We start from the raw sequence: 22,265 nt of genomic DNA on the forward strand, positions 1-22,265 counted from the left end.
TCATAGGCAAAATTTCCCATACCAGATAAGACCAAAAGATGATCTTACCATTGTGATTATGACAGTGAGGATTTGCACATAAGCAGCTGGCAGATAAACTCATGAAATCTCTCAAACCGTGCTTAACACTAATACTCGATGAACTATGCAAAGTTTCTCAGTTTACTTTTTTTTCTGTAATTTAGGTAGAAATGTTAGATCTAAATACACAATGAAGTTTCTCTATCTATTTGATACTATTAAAAGCTATTTGTGTACTTCAAAAATAATGTGACATTATCACAAAAAGATACACTGGGTCATAGTACTGTAGTAGAAAAGGGGCTTTCTTGTTTTAATCAATCCTGAATTCATACAGGAACAAGTACAGGACATGTGGTGCTTGCAACTTCAACAAACATGCACATTTACAGTAACAATTTAAAGAGTAACAAAATACCATAGATCTTACATATATATTCTGTTAAGGGATAATATTATTCCCCTTTTTCTGCTGAAATTATAAAAAACAACTGACTATCATTCTTTAAAATGAATTTTTAAAAATATAATTTACTTTAATAATAGAATGAAAAGGTAATTTAATGTACAGTACCGCTACACTGCATACCAAGGCAACTGATAGAGCTGAATTCATTTTTTTTGTTTTATTTATTTACTTTTAAAAATTCATTTTAAAGAATGATAGTCAGTTGTTTTTTATAATGTAATAATATAATATGTAATAATATGTAATAATATAAATAATATAATATAATATAATATATAATATAATATAATAATATAATATAATATAATATATAATATAATATATAATATAATCCAGTAGAGTACATTATATAACTTTTATTTATTTTTTTGTGGTGAATATTTTGGACAGTATTACATTGACCGGTAGATGGCAGCACACCATTTCTTTTGGAAGAGTCGGCGGGAAATTAAGGAGACGAAGAAGAAAATGAGTCGCCGGAAAAAAAACCTTTCACCTCACCCGCAGTGCATGAGGTTGGCGGGCTGCAACTTGTGTGTGTGTTTGATGTATGTGATCAAATTCTGCTGCTCTACTGTTGAACAAAACTTCTCAGCCAAATAACTAAGTGCCACGCGGAATATTTTCAGTCGGGTAAAGAAACGAATTCACTATAAAACGCTTTATTTTACACTTAGCTAGCATTTAGCTCGCATGCTAATTAATAATGTTTTACGCTAGCGGCTAACTAACCGGCGTTTTTCCACTAGCTTGCTAACAAGCTAGCACTGAACATTTCGCTCGTGAAGTTGGTAGTATATTTGTCCATTTAAGTATGACATATCGTCTAACTTTGCCAGTACTCTTGTTTAACTCTGGGCGTCCGGTTTAATCTGTAGGTAAGTTAACGGTGGTAGCTCAGCCATGCCGTCCAGCGCTGGACCCAGCAGCCCCGCCGCTGCACTCGCTGAAGCGCTGGAAAACTCTTCCCGGCTGATTGACAGACACCTGCAGGATGACCGCTGCTTTCCTGACCTGTCGGAGCTGCTCAGCGTCCCCTCTCACAGTAAGTAATGCCGAGGGACTGAGGACAAGAGAGAAAGACCAAACAGCAGTTATTAAAGTCAAGTGTCTTCGTTTATACAAAGGCTACACTGTCAGAGTAAATAAGGAAGACAGATAAAGAAGGCGACAAGACGATTTTGATAAATGCAAATATCACGCTACGTTTGGACCAAAACTTTGATACAAAGAGAGTCCCTGTTGCTGCTTTCAGTCATTGTTTAAACACAGATATAAACACAACTCAGAGATTCGAAGAAATATTCTGTTTAATTGAATATGTATATATTTATATTGAATATTTTTATTTGCAAGGGACCATGTACAGTTTAACACATGCATTTTACCAAATGATGCACTATACCAGATTATAGCTAAGAGCTAATTCACATCTGCAGGCCCTCACCAGGTCATAACAAAGACACGGCACAATGCCATGACAGTACAAGGTTGTATGTGAATAAGAGAAAAGAAAAGAAAAACACAAGACAAATAGTACACACAATAGCACATAAGAAGTGATACAAAGAAGACACAAGACAGACAATACAACATAAAACTACACAATAAAGCACATCACATACAAAAACACAATAAAAAGCCTCACACAACAGCGCATCACAGGTGAGCGCTTGTCAAATTAAAACCAAGTTATGACAAGAAGGTAGGTATGTTATTTAATTGTAGCCTTTCAAAAGAAGAAGTTATCATATAGATTAAATATTTTGATACAGTCTAAAGAAAATAGTTGTTTGCAAGCTATATCAGAATATTTTGATTTTCCACACATCATCACATATCATTAATATGTATGTCTTCCTCTCAAAAGGAGAAAGACCAAACACTTACCAGATTTATTTACTGTTTACACTCATGTCATATCTTCTTTTAAGTCTGTCAGTATCTGATTTCCCCTTAAACATACAATTCTCTGGCACATTGTTGATTAGCGTTGGAAACTCCTGTTGACATGGAGTAAATACAGGCTGCTAAAATTATTATTATCCATTATTCATCCACATCCAGGGAAGGAATCACCCTTGACAGGTTGCTAGACTATTGCAGGGCTGACACACAGAGACAGACAACCATTCATCCTCACATTCACACCTACAGGCAATTTAGAGCCTCTAGTTAACCCAACCTACATACTTTTTAACTGTGGGAGGATGCCAAAGGACTCATGCTAACACAGGAAGAAAATGCAAACTCCTCTCAGAGGGGCCCAATCCCTCAAACTGATTCCACTTGCTTTAAGACGACAGTGCTACCCACTGCCTTTCTGTGCAGCCCTCATTCAGATCAGACTATGATAAAAATGGGTCATAACTTGTATTAATGGCATAAGTAGATGGAAAATGAAGATGGTTAAGTCAGCTTTGTTACTTTTTTATACTGTTTTCTCTATGACAGAATATATTTGTAGTATCAGACAGAAATGTATTATGACCATGACACAACATTTGTTCTGGGGAATCAGGATCGTGCACAGTCAAACTTTTTGTTGTTGATTGTGTTGATAGATATGCCGTCCCTCTCTGGCGTGTCAGACATGGACTACCCCCTCCAGGGACCGGGTTTACTCAGCGTGCCAAATCTCCCAGAGCTCAGTGCAGTCCGCCGAGTCCCTCTGCCGCCTGAGCTAGTGGAGCAGTTCAGCCGTATCCTTTAAGTCATTCAGGAAAAACTAGTTGAATGCTTTCCCTTTCACTAGGCCCAGAGGTTTCCATCAGACATGTAGCAAAGATATTCAGCTGCTTTTGTTTTGAGTTCAATTTGAGTTTCAACTTAACCGTTTTACAGATATGCAATGTAACTGTATGATGGGAGTTTTTCCAGAGATCTGTCGAGCATGGCTTACTATTGACAATGACATTTTCATGTGGAGTTATGAAGATGGGTGAGTAAATGTACCTTACCTGCTGGGAGTGAGTGACAACATTCATGATGAGCATTACATGAAACCAATAAAAGTGCACACACAGCATATTTAAATGCATTATCTGTTTTCGCTTTCTATTGTTAACTTTCAATGATGATAAATCTGGAGTGACCACAAGAATTTGTTTTTTGCAGAGGAGATGTGGCTTATTTTGATGGCCTTATTGAAACCATTCTAGCAGTGGGCCTTGTAAAACCAAAACAAGGTACGTGTAAACACATAAACTCAGCATTAACTAAAACATTTTTTATTTGAGTAATGTTTAATGACTTGTGTTTTTCTTCTCAGGGATTTTACAGCCACACATTCACTACCTCTTAGTCTTGGCCACTTCTGTGGATGTAGTGATCCTCGGACTGAGCTTCCCAAAGAGCCAGGCTGGTGAGTCTCTCCCACAACTCTTACTACAGTAACGATGCACTTAAGTTGTTCCCTGTAGCATGTGATAATGTAGATGCTAGTGATATTCTGTGATGCCTTTCTGTTTTCTCACTTATTGAACATCCTGAGTCCTCCGGGGAATCTGATAACAACATAATATCTTACTGCAGTACAATACAAGATGTCCAACTGTTCTAAAGAAAATGCATAACATGGCAGGTTGCAGCTCAGTTCGTTGCCACTTGTGGAGTCAAATATGTGCAGACAAGTGCCAGATATTCATGAGCTAGGCAAATGTGCAAAGACAGCTGTTGTACCACAACAATGTCATACTGTAACAGTCTCACTTTAGACATGGACACTGTTAAGAATCAGTATGCAGATAAAAGCTGTATTCATAGACATAGAATGAGAACAGAGGAGACATTCCCATTCAAACCAACATAGGATGGTCGGAGCAGTGGCCATTTGTATGTGCGCTGTTGCCATTGCAAATGTTAAAGTGGGCTAAATTCCATATTAATTTCCATATAAACAACCCGACTTGTGGTGAGTCACAAACTGACTGAGGTGAGGTTTTACAGTGATGACCCAGCTAGCAGTGGACTGGTACATTTTCAAATAATGCAATTCCTTATTTTCAAAATATAATCATGTTTTCCTGTTTTCTCTGTTGCCATTAATTGCATGTTTGTTGAAACATGATATACTGAGGCAGAGAAAGACAGCAGGGATAAATGGCATATAGATCTAGTACATTTTTGCATCTAACTTGGTAAATGAAGGTTTTATTGTAAATAAACCAAAGCAGGTAGTTGTTCAAATAATGGAAAGACTAATGTTAATCAAGACAGTTTTGGCAAGTTTTAGTTTGTTTCTGTCAAGTTACAATGAAGTGTGTTTTACGATGAGTTAACAAGGGAATCAAGCTAATTAGGAGTCGACAGATTATCGGCCTGGCAGATTATTGCTGCTGATATTTGGCATTTTGCCAATTATCTGTATCGGTATTTCATTTTAATGATCGCAGATGAAATAGTTTAATTTAAAAGTACACAGAAAGTCAACATGGGAAGAACTTTTACTCTGTAAAACGTCAGGGAACATTGTTTAGCTATTCATTTTTAATTTGAATTTTCACTGAGTTCATAAAAAAAGTCGCAGGGAACTTGATGTATATGATGTTGAGAGTTTCAGTTTTAAACAAACATGCTAAAGGCATTTTAACAAAGTTTTTGAGGGAGTTTGTTATATTCCAAATTCTAAATTTCGACAGAAGGTATCGGCCCTGATAAACCACTATCTGTCGACCCCTAAAGCTAATGTTGATCTTAGTTTGGTGAAAGTGAGAAATTTGGATTGGTGTACTGAGATATAGAGGAAACTGAGGTGTTGTATATTCCACAGTCTTGCATTTATTTTTTTTGTAATCATGCTATTAACTCATGCACCTCTGTTTATGTGGTCCATCTTTGTGTCTCTTTCTTTTATCGTAGGGTTGAATGATAGCATGTCTGGTGGGATGCAGCTGCTTCCAGACCCCCTTTTCTCCATCCCCACAGACAACACCTACATCCTATCCATCACCTCCACAGACCTGGGACGCATCTTTATGGCAGGAAAGGACGGCTGCCTCTATGAGATAGCTTACCAGGCCGAGGCAGGATGGCTGAGTCAGCGCTGCAGAAAAATCAACCACTCCAAAAGCTCCCTGTCCTTCCTTGTCCCTTCTGTGCTGCAGTTCTCCTTTTCTGAAGATGGTGAGGAGCGGGACACAATTGTATGTGGAAAGATGGCCCGGATTTAATTAAATCTAGCTCTGACTTTTTGTTGTCCTTGTGCTCCACAGACCCTATTGTTCAGATTGCTATTGACAACTCCCGCAACACACTATTCACACGCTCAGAGAAAGGTGTCCTGCAGGTATGACGTTTTAGTGAATTTCATGTCAATTTTTTTCATGTGTTTCTGATTACCTTAGAAACTAAAAAAAAAACTGCAGTAATTGTCAGTGTGCTGAAATAATTAACTGTTTTTCTCTTTTTTAGGTGTATGACCTGGGGGCTGATGGGCAGGGTATGAGTCGTGTGGCAACCATGTCACAGAGCACCATCGTTGCAGCTGCTGGAAACATAGCAAGGTATTTCTGGGTTTGTTAAACCTGAACACATTTTTCACATCTTTCGGTTAATTCTTCTGGGGAGGTATTAATTTATTTTCTGTCTCTTAAAAACCCCTTTCTTTGCAGGACAATTGATCGTTCTGTCTTCAAACCTATTGTCCAGATCTCTGTGATTAACAGATCTGAGTCCTCAGACTGTCACCTGCTCGCTGTCACTCATGCAGGTAAAGATTAGTGAAGATGAGCAAAAACAGAGGTAGGGTAATATGAAATGTTTATACTTCATAAGTGTCTATACATATATTTGTCCCATAGGTGTGCGCCTCTACTTCAGCACCACGCCTTTCGCCCTTCCACACCAGCGGCATGTGGCAGTTCGACCTAGCCTGCTAGCTTTGGTCCATGTCCGTCTGCCGCCAGGGTTTTCTGCATCCTCTACCCTGCAGAAACCTGCAAAGGTCCATAAGGCGCTGCACAGTAAAGGTGAACCATTTTTTTGTTGTTCAGTTTACCAGAAAAAGCAATGGGAATCAGAATTGTTACTCAATTTTAGTTAATGTTCACAGGGTTCCTGCCTTAAAATTAATTGAAGAAAATGAATTCCTTAATGTAAAAAATGGCCCTAATTTGTATTAAAATGTCTTCAATCGTTCTTCCTAAAGTTGCAAAAATGCTGAGACATGGGAAGCTGGTCTTTATTCAACAATATTTTTGATGTTGCACTTTAAAATCTAAAAAAAAATTAATAAATTGGCAACATCTATTTTTTTGTTTTGGTTACCTTAAAATTGGTCTTAAATTTTAATACAGGTGGCATTTAAAAAATCCTTATATTTCCAGAATCTGCCTTACCTTAAGCTGTAGGAATTTTGCATGTAACTCAATGGCGTATAGCTCCACCAGTGACAATAATCCAGATTTGCCTGTAATACCATTGTGTCTTTTCTTTGGGTGAATTTTGTAGGTGTTCTGTTAATGGCAGCTTCTGAGACAGAGGACAGCGACATTCTGTGGTGCATCAACCACGACTCCTTCCCCTTTAAGAAACCCTTGATGGAGACTCAGGTTGGCTTATTAAAACATACAAAAAAGGAATAAAATTTCAGGTGTCAGCTTAAAGTGTCTTAATATCAATGGTTGCTGCTCTGTAGTGCAGTTTTTGTGTAGAAGTGCTTTTGGTGAGAAAAAACAATAAACATTGTTGCTTAAGTTGTTTAAGTACCTTAAAACCAATATACACTGAATAATAGAAACTCTACAGTATGCCTCTCTTTCCTCTGCATTTTATTGCAGATGATGTCTAATGTAGACGGACACTCTTGGGCTCTTTGTGCCATTAATGAGGAGAGGCCATCCAAGATTTTTACTCCTCTGAACAAGGACCAGATCCCCATCACAGATTCACCTGTGGTGGTCCAGCAGCACAACATCCCCCCACAGAAGTTTGTCCTTCTCTCTGCAAAGGTTGAGACTGCTCTGATGACTCAGCATGTTTCACACATGCTCAATCTTGTTTCAGTGTGACAACACAATGTCTTAATATTGGACACTAAGTGTTGACTCCTTGCTGTCTTGTAGGGGAGTCATATCTTCCAAAAACTGCGGCCAGTAGACCAGCTCCGTCACCTGCTGGTGAGCTGCGCTGGAGGAGAAAGTGAAGAGGTTGAGCGTTTCTTCAAGCTGCACAGGGTACAAGGCTAAGATATTTACTGCCTAATATTTTATAATCCCTTTTATGGCCGTCAGCCGCAAAGCTGCATGACATACAAACACCTTTATACAGGATTAACACATGCAGCCTAAGAGTTGTATGCAGACATGTTTTACACACACACACACACACACACATATGTACAGTTTATATTTAAGTTGCGAATCTGTTCTTTACAGGAGGAGCAGGCTTGTGCCACAGCACTGATCCTGGCTTGTTCCAACGCTGCTTGTGACAGAGAGGTTTCACAGTGGGCCACCAGAGCCTTCTTCAGGTCAGATAACTGTGTTTATATACGGTCAGATTGACACTTAGTCACACTGTACACAAACATAAAGCAGTTCTTCTATTGTTGTGATCAGATATGGAGGAGAAGCACAGATGAGATTCCCCGCAGCCATGACATCTCCCAGTAATGTTGGACCTGTGATGAGCTCTCCAGCACCAGGTAAATAAGTAAATACTGTCCACTAGGCCAGGAAGGAATTGTATAAATTAAGACAGCGTTGCAGCTTAATCTCCTGTGATACTATGTAGAGCCTACTAGGGCTGTCTGTTTTTATTTTAGGGTCGACCATTCGTTTGAACTCACTTACATTTCTGAACTGAATGACCTGTTCAAATTCAAAATTTACAGTTTATTAGTGTAACAGTACCATTTATTTATACTGGGTGTCTGCAGGTCCTTAAAAAAGTCTTGTGTCTTTAATTCAATTTTATAAATATTAGGCTGTCTGAAGCCTGGTACATACTGTGCGAGTTTGGGCTGTCCCTGACAAATGACGCACTGATCAGCATAAATTTGCAAAATGCTAGTAGAAGCTAATACTTGCAAAATTGGCCTTTTTTCCCCAACCAAGACCATGTCCACGACCAAAATGGAAAACATTTTGTAATACTATCATGTGCATTACATCTTTAAATACATGCGGAAACTTTAGTAATTTTTATGACTCTCCCCTCAGGCATCGTGCCCCCAGCTTTGGCTACCCCCTTCACACCAATGCACTCCGGGTCTACACCCATCACACCAATGTCAGCCGGCCCAGAGGTGATTTTCTCAGGGAAACATAACGGCATCTGTATCTACTTTGCCCGCATTCTTGGGTGAGTTAATCCTGTCATCAGTTGTCACACTCAGAATCTGTTTTTTGGGTGAGAGCCTAAATATGTATCTCATTAGTCAGAGGTGTTGATGCTGATGTGTGATTGTGGTGTCAATACTGAGTAATGTGTTTTCTCTCCTGTCCCCTGCTGACCTCACACCAACAGAAATATTTGGGATGGCAGTCTTGCTGTTGAGAAAACCATCAGCAAAGGAAATCAGACTGTCAGTATTGTAAGTATCCTAGCAACACAGGCATTTATTTCACAGATTAAAAACAATTGTAAGTTTTAAGAATGAAGATTGTAGCTAACACTAACTATTATCTGTTGTCTCCACAGTTGGAAAGCAGCGTTAGTGCATTTGATCTGGAGTCAGTACTTCTAGAGCTTGGTGGTTTGCGGGAGTTTCTTGACAAAAACTCTCAGTTCAGTCCGTCCACATTTGGTGCTGCAAGGTAAGAGCTCCTTCTCTGCATCTTTATTCATTCAGTCTTTATTTAGTCTCGATGGATCATTGAAAGCAAGGGTTAGAAAAAATACATCACACAAAAATACATATAGAAGTGCACAACAAGAGGAGTAATAAAATAATTTAACCAATTAAAAGCTTTTAAAACAATATGGTTAAAATAAATCAAATGATGAAAATATAAAATTAGATTAGAAAAGATGAAAAGACTGTTGCAGACTTTGACAGAATTACTGCTGATTAGAGATGTGAAATGACCAATGGATACAAGTGAACTGAGTGTCAGTGTCTTAGACTGAACTATTGTTAGTTAAAAGAGAGAGGTGTCATGTGACATGCAGGACTGAGATCATGTCATAACTGGTGATTGCAGTTCACATCTGTGGGATGATCAGACTGAGATCTGTAGTTCGTGTTACTGGTGTTTTGGAATACGGAGATTACATTACATGCCTACCGACCACACCATTGTTTTGCTTTTTCCCTTATCAATACTTAGCCGGAAGACAGACGCTCCAATCATAAACTGAAAGTGTCTGCTTTATATAGCAGCACATAAGAGCAGGATTCAGATTTCAACAATCACATTAAGAGCGTAAGGAGAGTTGACTAACAACATGATGGTGTAGGTTTATGTGTTGACGCAGTCAGCAAAAGCACCTGTTTGGCAATATATTGGATTTAAACCCCATGCTTATAGTAAACCTGATAACATTAATAAGGGAAAAGGACTCACATTGTTAGGAAGTTGGAGCCTGTCGTCTTCAGTTCCTCATCACGAGGTCACAAGGTTATTAACCAGTGAGAACATGTTCTTACTTTCCTGTTCAGACCTAATGAGAAAGAAATCAAAGCTGTATTTTAATGATTTTCTACTCAAAATCATAATCTTACCTTTACCTTGTCACTGTTGGTATTTCCTACATGAAAGTGAAATCTGCAAAAACTACTGTAACTGAGTCATGTTTCCCCATCCCTCCTTAATAACATCTGTTCTACTCCCTGTTAGTTTCAGCTCCCCTGCCAACCTGCAGCAAAGGCTGCTGGGATTTATGCGCCCTGACGGAGCCAGCTCTCAGCAGGTCCAGCAGGAGCTCCAGAGGAAATATCACAGTGAGTTATGAGAGACTGTTTCCACATTTTTCTGAGTATTGTCATGATAATCAATATCTCAAATATGAATGGTATTAGAGAGTACAAAGTGGATCTTTGATGTACAAGCAAAAGAGGAAAAGTGATTTACTTTGTGTTTCACTCTCATCACTGATGTCTTTATTCCTTGAAATTCCTGTAACTCTTGTCTCTTTGTATTTTATCTGTGTATCCAGCAAAAGCTCAGGTCTATGAGAAAGTGTCCCTGCAGGGCATCCAGCAGTTAGTGCATCGCTCCTATCAGACTCTGGCCCTGTTGAAGCTTCTCTGTGATCATCAGTTTAGCCTCATTATGTCCGAGCTGCCAAAGGTACACGTGTGCACAAACACTTCTGCTGTAGACAACCGCAGATGCTCATGCATCATCGCTGCGGTATTCATCCACATGCGTTCCTGAGTGCACTACTTTTTGTTTTCAGCCAAAAACCCAGTGAGCAATGTGAGCTCTCCATTGTTTCCGCAGCACTCATTACTCACTGTGCCATCTTCTTCTGTGTTAATAGGAATTTCAAGAGCAGATGAAGGGAGCAAGTTTTAAGGATATAGTGATCCGGGGCAAAGAGCTGTCGGGAGCTCTCATCACAGCACTCATTAATGTCTACATCAAAGATAATGCTTCTGTGGAGGGCATCAGCAATCACCTGCGGGACATCTGCCCCCTGCTGTACAGCAGCGATGACAGCGTTTGCTCCAAGGTACACACAAACAAGTGCAGGGCTAAACACTCATTTTTAGGGCCCATTTATGCTCAATGTTAGACACATATACAGACATGGATGTTGCCTTCTGTCTGTAGTCTGTTTATTTTGTCCATATTTGTGCACATTTTCTTGCTTGCTTCGCCACTGTCTCTAAAAACGATGCCTGTGCTCATGTGATTAAATGCACCAATGCACACATTTAAATATCACAAATGCCACAAATATTAACAGTTTATTTTTGGGTAGTAGTTACCACTGATTGCAACCAAAGGCCATCACTGTCCTGACATGGTGTTTTGGGCCATTTAAAGTTTTTAAAATATTCTGAGCTGTATTATCTTTAGACCTTAAAGGGTACTAGATATAGTTAAATGACTCAGTTTTTATTTCAGATACAGCAGCCTGCAATTTTAGTTGTATTGATGTCTTGGTGCTTTAACATTTCTTGCAATCTTCAGGATAATTTTAGGGCCACCATAGTCATTAAAAGGTATTGATTTACCCATATTGATTCATGTGTCCTAATACTGAATTTGTTGCTTTTGTGTCCCACTCAGGCTAATGAGTTGCTGCAGAGCTCGAAGCAGGTTCAGAATAAAGCAGATAAAGAGCGGAAACTGAGGGAGTCTCTACGGCTCTATCAGCAGATCAGCCAACACACAGATCTGCCACTGGTCTGCTCCCAGTACAGACAAGGTGAGTGTCACACACTTTTTCTATTTCTGTAGTTGATATGTTAAATAACATTATTTCTTTTCTGACACTTGTATTAATGCCATTAAATTGTCTCAGTGCGTTTCTACGAGGGAGTCCTTGAGTTGTGCCTCACAGCAGCAGACAAGAAGGATCCACAGAGACTGGGGCCCCATTTCTACAAGAATGGTGAGCCGGAGGAGGATGGAGTGGGACAGCAGGCCTTTCAGGAAAGGTAAAAAAAAAAAAAAGCAGTAGCATGCAAATCTGTGCCATTGATGATTATATTAGCTGATTGTCACCTACTTTTTTCTTCCCTTTGTGCTCCAGACTTTCGTGTTATAAGTGCATCACAGACACCATGCAGGAGCTGGTGAACCAGAGCAAAGCCGCCCCTCAGTCTCCCAGCGTCCCCAAACAGCCTGGCCCACCTGTCATGACGTCTGACCCGAACATGCTCAGTAATGAAGAAGCTACAGCTCATGTGAGTAGAACTGGACAGTTGATGCCTATTTGTTGCCACATTAGTGCACACGATCTGCATCATTAATGAAAATATATTGTTCCCTTACAGTTTGAGCAGATCCTCGGTTTGGCCCAGAGGTCTCAGGACGAGCTGTTTCACATTGCTTTGTACAACTGGCTGATCCAGGCTGACCTGACTGACAAGCTGCTAGAGGTAGTGTGTTCATTTGTGTTTTTCTGTATTTACGAAAAAAATGTTTTCAAGCTGAGAGCAGTAGCTCTATAGGTCAGTTCCAAAACATTTCCCCAGCCTTTGGCAGCCACAGTTTTTGCCCGAGGAGGCTGTGTGAGTGTCCAGAGTTTGTGTTCTAACACACAGATTGATAGACATGCATGTACACACACACACACCATTTGGGATTGTCCCCTTTCATTATTTATGAACTGGTTATTGTAGGGTTTGGGCACTGAGCTCCATTGGTACTGAATTCCAGGTACTGGTATCTGTTCAAATGTGAACAGTACCCAACCTTTTAGAGAAGGATTATTCTACCAGTGACAAGTGTTTGTTAGGTTTTGTATGTGCAAAGGCATGAATAACTGGATGCACGTGCATACCTAAAGCAAGCATCTGTCTGTCAACACTGTTAGTGTGGTTACATGCCATTTGTCGTATAGCTTTCCATTTATTTGTCCTCTGTCTCCCAGGTGAATTCTCCATACCTGGAGGAACATCTGATGCACATGATCAAGCAGGACCAGAGTAAGGTGCACAACATGGACCTCTTGTGGCGCTACTACGAGAAGAACCGTAACTTTGGCAAGGCAGCTCATGTACTGGCCCGACTTGCTGACATGCACAGGTTTGGACACAGCTGGATAATAAGTTTTAGTTTGGTTGATTGTCAAGATTCTCAGTCATCCAGGTCACGGTCATTCTAGGTGTTATATTGTAGGCAACTGGACTTGCTTGAGTTTCTTGAAGATGTTTTGCCTCTCATCTGAGCGGCGTCTTCAGAACTGAAGAGAAGCAAAGTGTCTTCAAAGAACTCACTTGCCTACTATATAGCACCTAAAATTGTGGTTGATTATTATTACTCTTAACATATCTACAGGAAAGAAATTCACAAACAATCTCCAACTCTGACTCTTCAGTAGACCCCAAATATAATTTTAAAAAAAGTACCTTGTTTTTTGTTCTCTGATTATGCAGCACTGAGATCTCATTGATTGAAGCAGCGTTTGGAGTACATCGCCAGAGCCATCCTGTCTGCTAAGAGTTCCTCCTGCATCTCAGCTCAGGCATCTGATGGCGAGTTCCTTCACGAGCTGGAAGAAAAGATGGAGGTATGTTTGTGTCAGTGGTCACGGTTGAAAGAAATCCTGTGTTCTGATCTGGTGTTATAGCCTCTTAGCATCTGTGTGTGGTTACCCTTCTCAGCTGGTGCGGATCCAAGTACAGATCCAGGAGACCCTGATTAGACAGTACTCCCATCATCCCTCAGTGAAAAATGTAATCTCTCAGTTGGACTCGGAGCTCATGGACATCACCAAGGTAACAGCAGAACAATGATAATGAGAACTTTCATTACAGTGAAGAAAAAAAGGTGTATAAATGCTGACTTAATGTTCTCTTGTGCAGCTCTATGGTGAGTTTGATGACCATTTTAAATTGTCTGAGTGCAAAACTGGCCATCATTCACTGTGCCGGACACTCTGACCCTATACTGGTGCACTCACTGTGGCAGGAGATCATGGAAAAAGGTAAGTGTAACATCAACTCCTTGCAAAAATGTACCCCTGCCAAACCTTTTAAAAAATGTCCTTCCTGTGCCATATGACGACTGTTTTATCTTGTCCAGAACTGGGAGACACCGTGGCCATGAGTCCAGCAGACAGGATGAGGTCTCTCAGTTTAAAACTGGTATCACTGGGAAAGATTTACGCCGGAACGCCAAGATATTTCCCCCTGGGTAAGCATTCATACCTTCCTGTTATTATGTTCAGTTTTCCTCTCGTTAGAATTTTCCAGCTCGCTGTTTACTATTTTGTAACCAGTTATATAATTAGACTTCCCCTTTGCATCATTTATGTCAGCGGGTCTCTGTGGTACAGTTTTGCAGGGTCATGCTGCTGCTCGAGGTGATTGCTTCATTATCCTCTCATTACAGCCTGCCTGTTCAAACTTGTCATCTCTGCAGAGACAATTATCCATTTTATGTACATCTATCACTCTATCGCTCTCTGTCTCTCTCTCTCTTAATTTATTTTTTTTTTAAGAAAACAGATTTGGAATGCATATTTTCTTCGCTTATAATACCCAGAAACTGTAAAATGAGTATCGTTGGATTTCCAAGTTTCTAACAGTCCTTGAATGCATCAGTGGGGACACTGAAATTATGTTTAAATAGAGTTTGAATCTTAAATGTCTGAAAAACACTGGGCAAGTGGGGTGAGGAAATTTAGAGTCCGTAAAAAGTCATGGAAAAGTTTTGAAATTTTGTCTGGTAAAATGTGTGGGAACCCTGTAAATTGTACAAACAGAGGAGTATGCCAAGCTAATAAGTGCTCATGTGTTTTGTGATTGCAGAGTTCTTGGTAAAGTTTCTAGAGCAGGAGGTGTGTCGACTGAACTGGGACGTGGGCTTTGTCACTTCCACCATGCAAGAGATTGGAGTGCAGTTGCCACGTCTTCTGGAAGTCTATGACCAACTCTTCAAAACTCGGGTGTGTGTTACAGATAAGACTTGTACAGTTTTGGTAAAATTGATGGTCTTGATTTTAAACAGCATTTGCATCTTTTGTGGATTGAGGATTAAATTGTTTTTTAATTAATCCACCGATCTGCCTTGTTGCCTCTCATCTCCAGGATCCCTGTTGGCAGCGGCTGAAGAAGCCTCTCCACTTGGTGGAGTGTATCCATGTGCTTCTGTCAGGATACGTGGATGATCCCAGCAGAGTACCAACCTATGACAGGTAATCACAGCCTGAGTAGCTGTTCAGTCATTGGCCTGTAGTGGGCGTTGTAGCATTGGCCTTGAATTTACTATGACAATAAACTGAATATCTTTGGGTTGTGGACAAAACGAGACATTTAAGGACATCATCTTGGGCTTTGGGGAACATCGATCTATATTTTCACCATTTTCTGACATCATAATCAACAAAAATACACAGGATAAAAAATTATTCTAAAAAAACTTGAAGCGCAGAGCGTTTTCAATAACAGCATCCTCAGTGGAAATGAAATTATAACCACTGGAATAACATCTCTCATTTTGATAATACAAGGGCGTGCTATGCAGTGAGAAGCATTTTTGCTGTTTCTAGGCAACACATCATGTCTGTCAAACACTTTTGTTCCTCCAAACAGCCACTACATTCAGTCAGTCAAACACACAGTAGACAAACAGATATAAAACCCCAAATGTTTACAGTTTATAGAGTTTTGTTTATGTTATGATAATTTATCTGATTTCTCTCACACTCAGATTTCTGTGAGAACTACTCAAGTCTGTCTTGAAACAATTACTTATAAGTCCATATGTACATTATAACATTTATTATCACTGCGAAGTGTAAGTTCTGTGTCATTTTGAACCGGAGCATCTGCAGGTTAATTTCATTCCTGATATATTACGATATGCTAAAGTTAAACTTGTTATGAGTTTATTAGAATTAGTTCCTGTTTTTGTTAAATCTGCTGCTGTCTTGACTGTATGGGAGCTGGGCGGGACAATTCCAACAGCAGTATCTCTCCTAAGGTCAGTCTGTGACCTCTGTCTGTTCTGTCCGTCACATCTGGAGCTTTTTTGGAAGCTGGGCTTTTTGCTGCCTCATTTATATTGCAGGTTTTGTGGATTTGGTCATTTTTCCCATATATTTGTGCTTCTGCCACAAGTAAGCAGAATATGAAGTTTTTTTTTTTTTTAAAAAAGGGTCTACTTTAATTGATCTGCTCTGTGCAGCCTTCTGCGGCTCCGTCAATAAAAATGATGAGGCATGTATTTTTATTAGCTCCTGGTACGCTTCTGAAACACTGTGACACGTCTGCTGAAATTGCAAGAATTGTTTAGCGTGGCTGCAGTCAGCCCGGGTGGCGATCTGGGAGAGATCTGCACTCTACTGACTGTACTTTTCTCGTTTGTCACTGTAATAGATCACTTCTTAAAGCAGTTTCAAAATTCACGGTCCTCATGCGGGGTAAAAATGACATCATAACTGTATAACTTATGTAACCTGAACCCCAAGTGAACACTGTCTGAGAAGATACAAAGAGGGAATTTTACACCAAAAATACTAACTTTGGAATATAATATACAATTTGGCCAACTCAGACTTCTGCAGCCTCATATAAGCCTCAGTCAGCTGTCCATTGTGTTACTTGAACTTGGTTTACCAGCTTATTTTTCCTCCATTTCAGACGCCGATTCACTAACGTGTGTCTGGACAACATCTGTGGATACCTTGTGGAGCTGCAGTCTCTGAGCCCAAATTCGACCCTTCAACAAAACCATTGGCAACTTCAAGTCGCTGCAGGCAAAGCTGGAGAAACTCCACTGACATTCTTCACAGGACAAGGGACAGGTGACCTCTGGATGGTGCACTGTTGGCCTTAATTAATCAGCTGATTTAAAGGTGTAATAACACAATCAGCACACACACAGCGATGAGTTTGTGTCTCACAGTAGAGTTTGCCTCTTTTCCCTTCGGTCTGATGTGTTACATCTTAGCAAGTGTTTGTTGTTAAGGGACAGAGGGAGCAGATGGCAGTAAAAGTCTTCTGATAAAGATGAAAGAAGAGACATGTTTTATAACTTATTTAATGCATTTTGTTATGAGGCTAAGCGTTATGCTGGAATACAACTTTGAAAAGCAAGAAACTGTTGATTATTTGCATTGTGTACAAATAGCTGGCAGATATCTGAAAATGACAAAGATATTTGCGTCAACTGTGTTTATAAAAACATGAAATCACTCTGATTTTTACAGGTGAGTTTTCTTATATTGAAAATGCACTTATTTGGAATTGATTTGGGGATATTTTCATATGAATCCATCTGGTTAATATACCGACAAAAGCCTATTGATCACAGGGGAATCATTTTGATTATTTGCCTCCAAATTAACAGTTCAGTGTTGGATATTGTAATTATGTACATAACTTGGCCAAACTGTCTTTTCTGACAAAAGTCAGGCACACAACTAAAACATTTTTTTCATGTGTATTATTTAGAGTTTCATTTTGTCCATTTGGCTGATGCATCTGGCAGTGTGTTTGTTTTGAATGTAGATCTTTTCTCTCTTTTTTTTTTAAACAGCGCAGGTAACAGTGCCACACTGAAAACTTTGGAAAAAAAAACATAAAAATTTTTTATAAATAAATAAAACTCGTCATTGCTTTTGTGTTTCAGGATGTTTTGAAAACACTATTCAGAAACTAGTTTTTACCTGAGAACCTTAAAATCTCCTTAAAGATTTGTGTTAAATATTACAATAATCAGCAGCAGGAAGGGGGATTAAATTGCTATGGGTCTGATAATATGACACTGCAGAGGGAGTGCAGTAATGGACATAATGTCTTCACTGTTTGTGTCTACATAATTATCTTTAATTAAAAATTGCACTCAGGGTTTCTTATAGTCATTGCGAACAGGGTAGTAATTGCTAAAGGTTTTTTCCTCCAATTAACTCTGCTCTCTAGTGCAAAATTACACTAAATGTGTTGCCTTGTGAAAAATAAAATAATTTTTACTTGAAGCTGGGTTGATTTCTGTCTTATAACACAGTGGGTCAGTACACTTACACAAGTGCCAAAGAAGTTACTATAGATAGCGTTTATGTGTTAAGACTAATCACTCGATCAGTGTGGACAGTTTCACCTCTTCATTAAATCTAACTTCACTTTAAATGTTTATCTACTTGCCTTTATGCTCAACAGCCAGCTAGTATACATTTAAGCTTTGGTTGATTGCAATTTTTTTTTTTTTTTTTTTTAAGATTATGTTTTGGCTTTTTGCCTTTATTCGATAGGACAGACTAAGCGAGAAAAGGAGAGAGAGAGAGAGAGGTGATGACATGCAGCTAAAGGCCACAGGCAGGAGTCAAACCCTCAACCGCTGCAACAAGGACTCGGCCTCAGTGCACGGGGCACCTGCTTGACCAGGTGAGCGACTGGGCGCTCTGGCATTTGTCAGCTTAAGTGTAAGGTCCAGAAATATATTTTTACCTTCGACTTTTTACATATGTTTTGTAGAAATATAATTTTAACATCACTTTTCCAAATAAAGTTACAACACATTTCATTGTTAAAAAGTAAAAGACTGAACAAATAACAAACCAATGAAATGCGCTAAAAAGCAACAAGATTACATTTGTAATTTAGTCCTCGTAAATGCAACAAACATGCATCCATTTATGTTTTTTTGTAACCGCTCATCATATTCAGAGTCACGGGGGGCTCGAGCTGATCCCAGCCGGCATTTAGCGATAGGCAGGGTACACCCTGGACGGTTTGCCAGACTATCACAGGGCTGATGCACAGAAATAGAAAAACATTCACACGCACATTAACACCTATGGGCAATTTAGAGTTAACAGTTACTCTAATCTGGATGTCTATGTACTGTGGGAAGGAGCTAGACTCAGAGGAAACCCCTGCTGACACAGACAGAACGTGCAAAATCCACAGAGAAGGGCTCAAAACAGTGCTTCCCACTGCTCAAACCATGCCGTAAGGATAAAATGCCTTTTGGTAAGCTTCAACACAAAGTTTAATAGATGATACTGACACTCTGTTGGCCTTAAATCGTCGAGAAGGCCATTAAAGCTGTGTCATGTTTATTTTCTGTTTTTTTCTCCATGAATGAATTCATTGTCTGTGTCTGTGTATAAATGGCAGAAAATAGTGAAAAGTGTTCATCAAAATGTCATAAAGCCCAATGTGATGTCTTAATATGTCTGACCAACAGTCTAAACCCCCAAGATATTCAGTTTACCACCATACAAGACAAAGAAATGCAGCTGGAAAACAAACTTACAATGTTTTGTTCTTCTGTGTGAGAGATGACTTAATCATCACAGTTGCTGATTTGTTTTCTGTCAATGAACCAACCTATTAATGACTAAGCATTTATGTTCTAAAGTAGTACAAAAGAAGAAACTGAAATAGTAATTGTGGGAGATAAGCTCATAACGTACAAGGAGTTATGCGCTCATCCCCATCTCTTCTGCAGTTTCTTACACATGCAATGGATTCCTTCATTCATCAAAGGCCCATTCCTAAAAGATTTGGATCATTTCTACCCTTTGCACGTGCAAGAAAGCTTTTTCACTCCGTGCAGGAATATGTAGGGGATGATGCAGGTGTAGGAGGCTGCAATATAGCTGGCCACCTCCACCAACATCGACGAGGTGTGGATGCTGTTGGTGATACGCAGGAGCAGATGAGTCAGCCAGCAGACCAGGAACACGCTGGCTACAGCCACAACACTCTTGGCCGCCCTCACCTGAGTGCTCGAGCTCGGACTGGGCTTGGCTGGCATCTGGCTGGGCCTTGAAAGACTTGGTGGAGCTCCAGCTCTGCTGTGTTTGTTTGTTTCTGTTTTGGGGGAGCGCTTTGCTGTATAAATGTGAGTGAGGGATGCAGAATCATTGGGATCTTTTGAGGTGCTTGGACCGGAAGCAAAGGTGACGGATGTACCATTATTTCTACTTTCATCACTCTCGATTTCGTCTTTAACCATCTCCTTGGTAGCATCAGAGTTATGACCTTTTATGCGACGCTGGTTTTGGAGCAGCGTGATGACAATCTGGACACTGGCAAATACAATCCCAGCAATAGGAAGAGCATTAGCCAGGATTAAATAAAAGACGTCATAAATTTGCATGGCTATTGCATTAGGGAAGACATCAATGCAGTCTGCATGGCTGTCATTTCCAGTCTCCACTTTTATGAAGAAGAAATGTGGGATGCTGAAGACCAAAGCCACCGTCCAGCTCCCAGCCAGCAGACAGCCCACCAAGCACAAACTGTCCAGCTGCACTGGCGCACCTCCACGCTTCAGGGAGCCAACGAGCTTCTGGTACCAGAAAGTGCTGATGAAGAACGTTGTGTAGATGCTGCTGGTTTCAGAGAGGTCGGCACAAAAACGAAACACACCGCAGTAGGTTTCCCCCAGGAACCAATGTCCGGTGAAATCTGCCATGGTGTCGGGCAGGTCCACCAGGTAGTTGGTGATGAGGTTGGAGACGGCCAGGTTGATGAAAAGGACTTCATTGGTGCGGATGCCAGATTTCTTCCCGGGCAGGGAGCGTATAGCCAGCCAGTTGTTTCCAAGGATCCCTGCCAGAAACATGAGCCCTCTGATGATGGATTCAGTCAACTCCTCTACATCCATCGTTTCACAAGATCAGCTTCACTTGACTATGTCGCTCTGCAGTCGACTGATGTTAGTTTCCCAAGGTTGTAATGAGGCATGCTTTTTCATTGGACATTTTATCGAAGAGGGTGAAAAGCCAGAGCCAATCACACTGCAGAGATGAAATGTCTCACACTTTAGTTTTCCTCATGGAGCCCTCGTCACAAGTCCCACTGAGATGGAGGTGTATCTTTCTCATGACAGGCCCTCCCAGGGAGCTTCTCCTGACTAAAATATTTTATAGTGTTATCTGATTTAGGAAAGGAACAAACACAGCAAAATCTGAACGTCCACTGTGGAAGTCCCTGAAGAGACACCTGTCAAAACTCTGAGTCCTCTGATAAATTACTAACAAAATGTACTTTAGGAAAAAAACATGTTTAGAATGTTTTACATTAGTCTCTACATAGTATGATCACTTAAAAAGGAATGCTACCCAGTCTTATAAATTTCACCATTGTTATTCATTTGCCCTAGTGCAGCTCAGTTTATGCTGCTTTGCAAAATATGACAAAACCGACTCATTCGACTTCCTGCATGCTAATGGGATCCTGATTTACGTCTCAGAAAATCAACTTATCCTCTTACAGCTGCACAAAGTGAGCGCCCCATTATTTCTCCATGCAGTAGCATTTGATTTCACACCCCAATGGCAAGACAAATTTGTGATTTTCTCTCCGATTTAATCTTCCGAAATGAACCAACACTGACTAAACCACCCCGCGCTGTCCGTATGCAATGTGTGAAAATTGTGGCCCTCCACTTTTACATTTAAGAAACTTCTGTCTGATGCCTGCAGAACTTTTGGTACCACTTACTTTTACCGAATAAGAGGTAATAAAAGTCTATAGAAGTCTATAAAAAGCCATCCAGTCTAAAGTTTTTAATGTTAGTAACTTGTTAACCTCTTCAGAATTTACCTTTAAAAATGTTAATTAAATAAAAAATACTAGCATCAAAATACAGTACAAAAGGCTGAAGTTCTCATTTTGCAGAATGGATTATTTTTGCGTAATATAAATTATATTATTGGATTACAATTATAGTTGCAGTAATGTGTTCATCACTTCAATGTGGCAGCTGGTTAAGATTAAGCTCATTTGAATCTATTTTATCAGTTATATTTATATTTAATATTCTTCTGGATAGATTGACCCGCAATAGCCTAATACTTAATAACTAAGAAGTTTATTTTTATTTTGTAAGAGACAAATCATTGTTTGTGAGAGGTGAGGGGGTGGTGCAAAATGGGGGAGATCATTTTTAAGGACTGCAAAGAGAGTTATGTTTCTTGATTTGGCTCAGCAAAGGGGCATTTATCTTTAAATTATTGTATTTAGTATTTATTTAGATGCCTTCAAAAACCCCAAACCTGAAAGTGGGTTTTAAAGCAAGTTTTCTTTAAAGATCTCCAAATTTATTTTTATTACCATTTATCATCGGCAGAAACTGTGAAATACTGTTATATATGGTGAAGGGAAGGTCATGCATGTAACTCAACTTTATTTATATAGCACTTTTCATACAACCATGCACCCCAAAGTGCTTCACATGACAAAAAATGAAATACC

General features: G+C 39.8%; 3 protein-coding genes across 3 annotated transcripts; 2 read left to right on the forward strand and 1 right to left on the reverse strand.

The window, feature by feature from the left end:
• Positions 1-984: 984 nt before the first annotated feature.
• nup155 (nucleoporin 155) lies at positions 985-13,935 on the forward strand. Its single transcript, XM_042509512.1, has 30 exons — positions 985-1,123; positions 1,369-1,535; positions 3,055-3,192; positions 3,335-3,431; positions 3,608-3,678; positions 3,762-3,854; positions 5,351-5,614; positions 5,704-5,777; positions 5,903-5,994; positions 6,103-6,200; positions 6,292-6,459; positions 6,941-7,041; positions 7,270-7,440; positions 7,555-7,665; positions 7,867-7,961; positions 8,050-8,135; positions 8,653-8,794; positions 8,960-9,026; positions 9,134-9,249; positions 10,273-10,376; positions 10,592-10,725; positions 10,919-11,110; positions 11,674-11,812; positions 11,909-12,044; positions 12,140-12,293; positions 12,384-12,488; positions 12,983-13,137; positions 13,488-13,621; positions 13,716-13,829; positions 13,917-13,935. The coding sequence occupies exons 2-28, from the start codon at positions 1,394-1,396 to the stop codon at positions 13,549-13,551; spliced, it is 3,309 nt and encodes a 1,102-aa protein (XP_042365446.1). The 5' UTR covers positions 985-1,123; positions 1,369-1,393; the 3' UTR covers positions 13,552-13,621; positions 13,716-13,829; positions 13,917-13,935.
• On the forward strand, positions 13,616-16,938 carry LOC121960083 (nuclear pore complex protein Nup155-like). The gene is made up of 7 exons (XM_042509682.1): positions 13,616-13,621; positions 13,716-13,798; positions 13,917-14,038; positions 14,137-14,247; positions 14,865-15,001; positions 15,144-15,250; positions 16,698-16,938. The coding sequence occupies exons 1-7, from the start codon at positions 13,616-13,618 to the stop codon at positions 16,891-16,893; spliced, it is 762 nt and encodes a 253-aa protein (XP_042365616.1). The 3' UTR covers positions 16,894-16,938.
• A 2,637-nt stretch (positions 16,939-19,575) lies between these two features.
• LOC121960084 (rhodopsin) lies at positions 19,576-20,673 on the reverse strand. Its single transcript, XM_042509683.1, has one exon. It carries the CDS (start codon positions 20,671-20,673, stop codon positions 19,576-19,578), a length of 1,098 nt encoding a protein of 365 aa, XP_042365617.1.
• Between the last annotated feature and the right edge of the window lie 1,592 nt (positions 20,674-22,265).

The sequence above is a fragment of the Plectropomus leopardus genome, chromosome 20 (genome assembly GCF_008729295.1).
Source record: "Plectropomus leopardus isolate mb chromosome 20, YSFRI_Pleo_2.0, whole genome shotgun sequence".
In the NCBI taxonomy this organism is placed as follows: Eukaryota; Metazoa; Chordata; class Actinopteri; order Perciformes; family Serranidae; genus Plectropomus; species Plectropomus leopardus.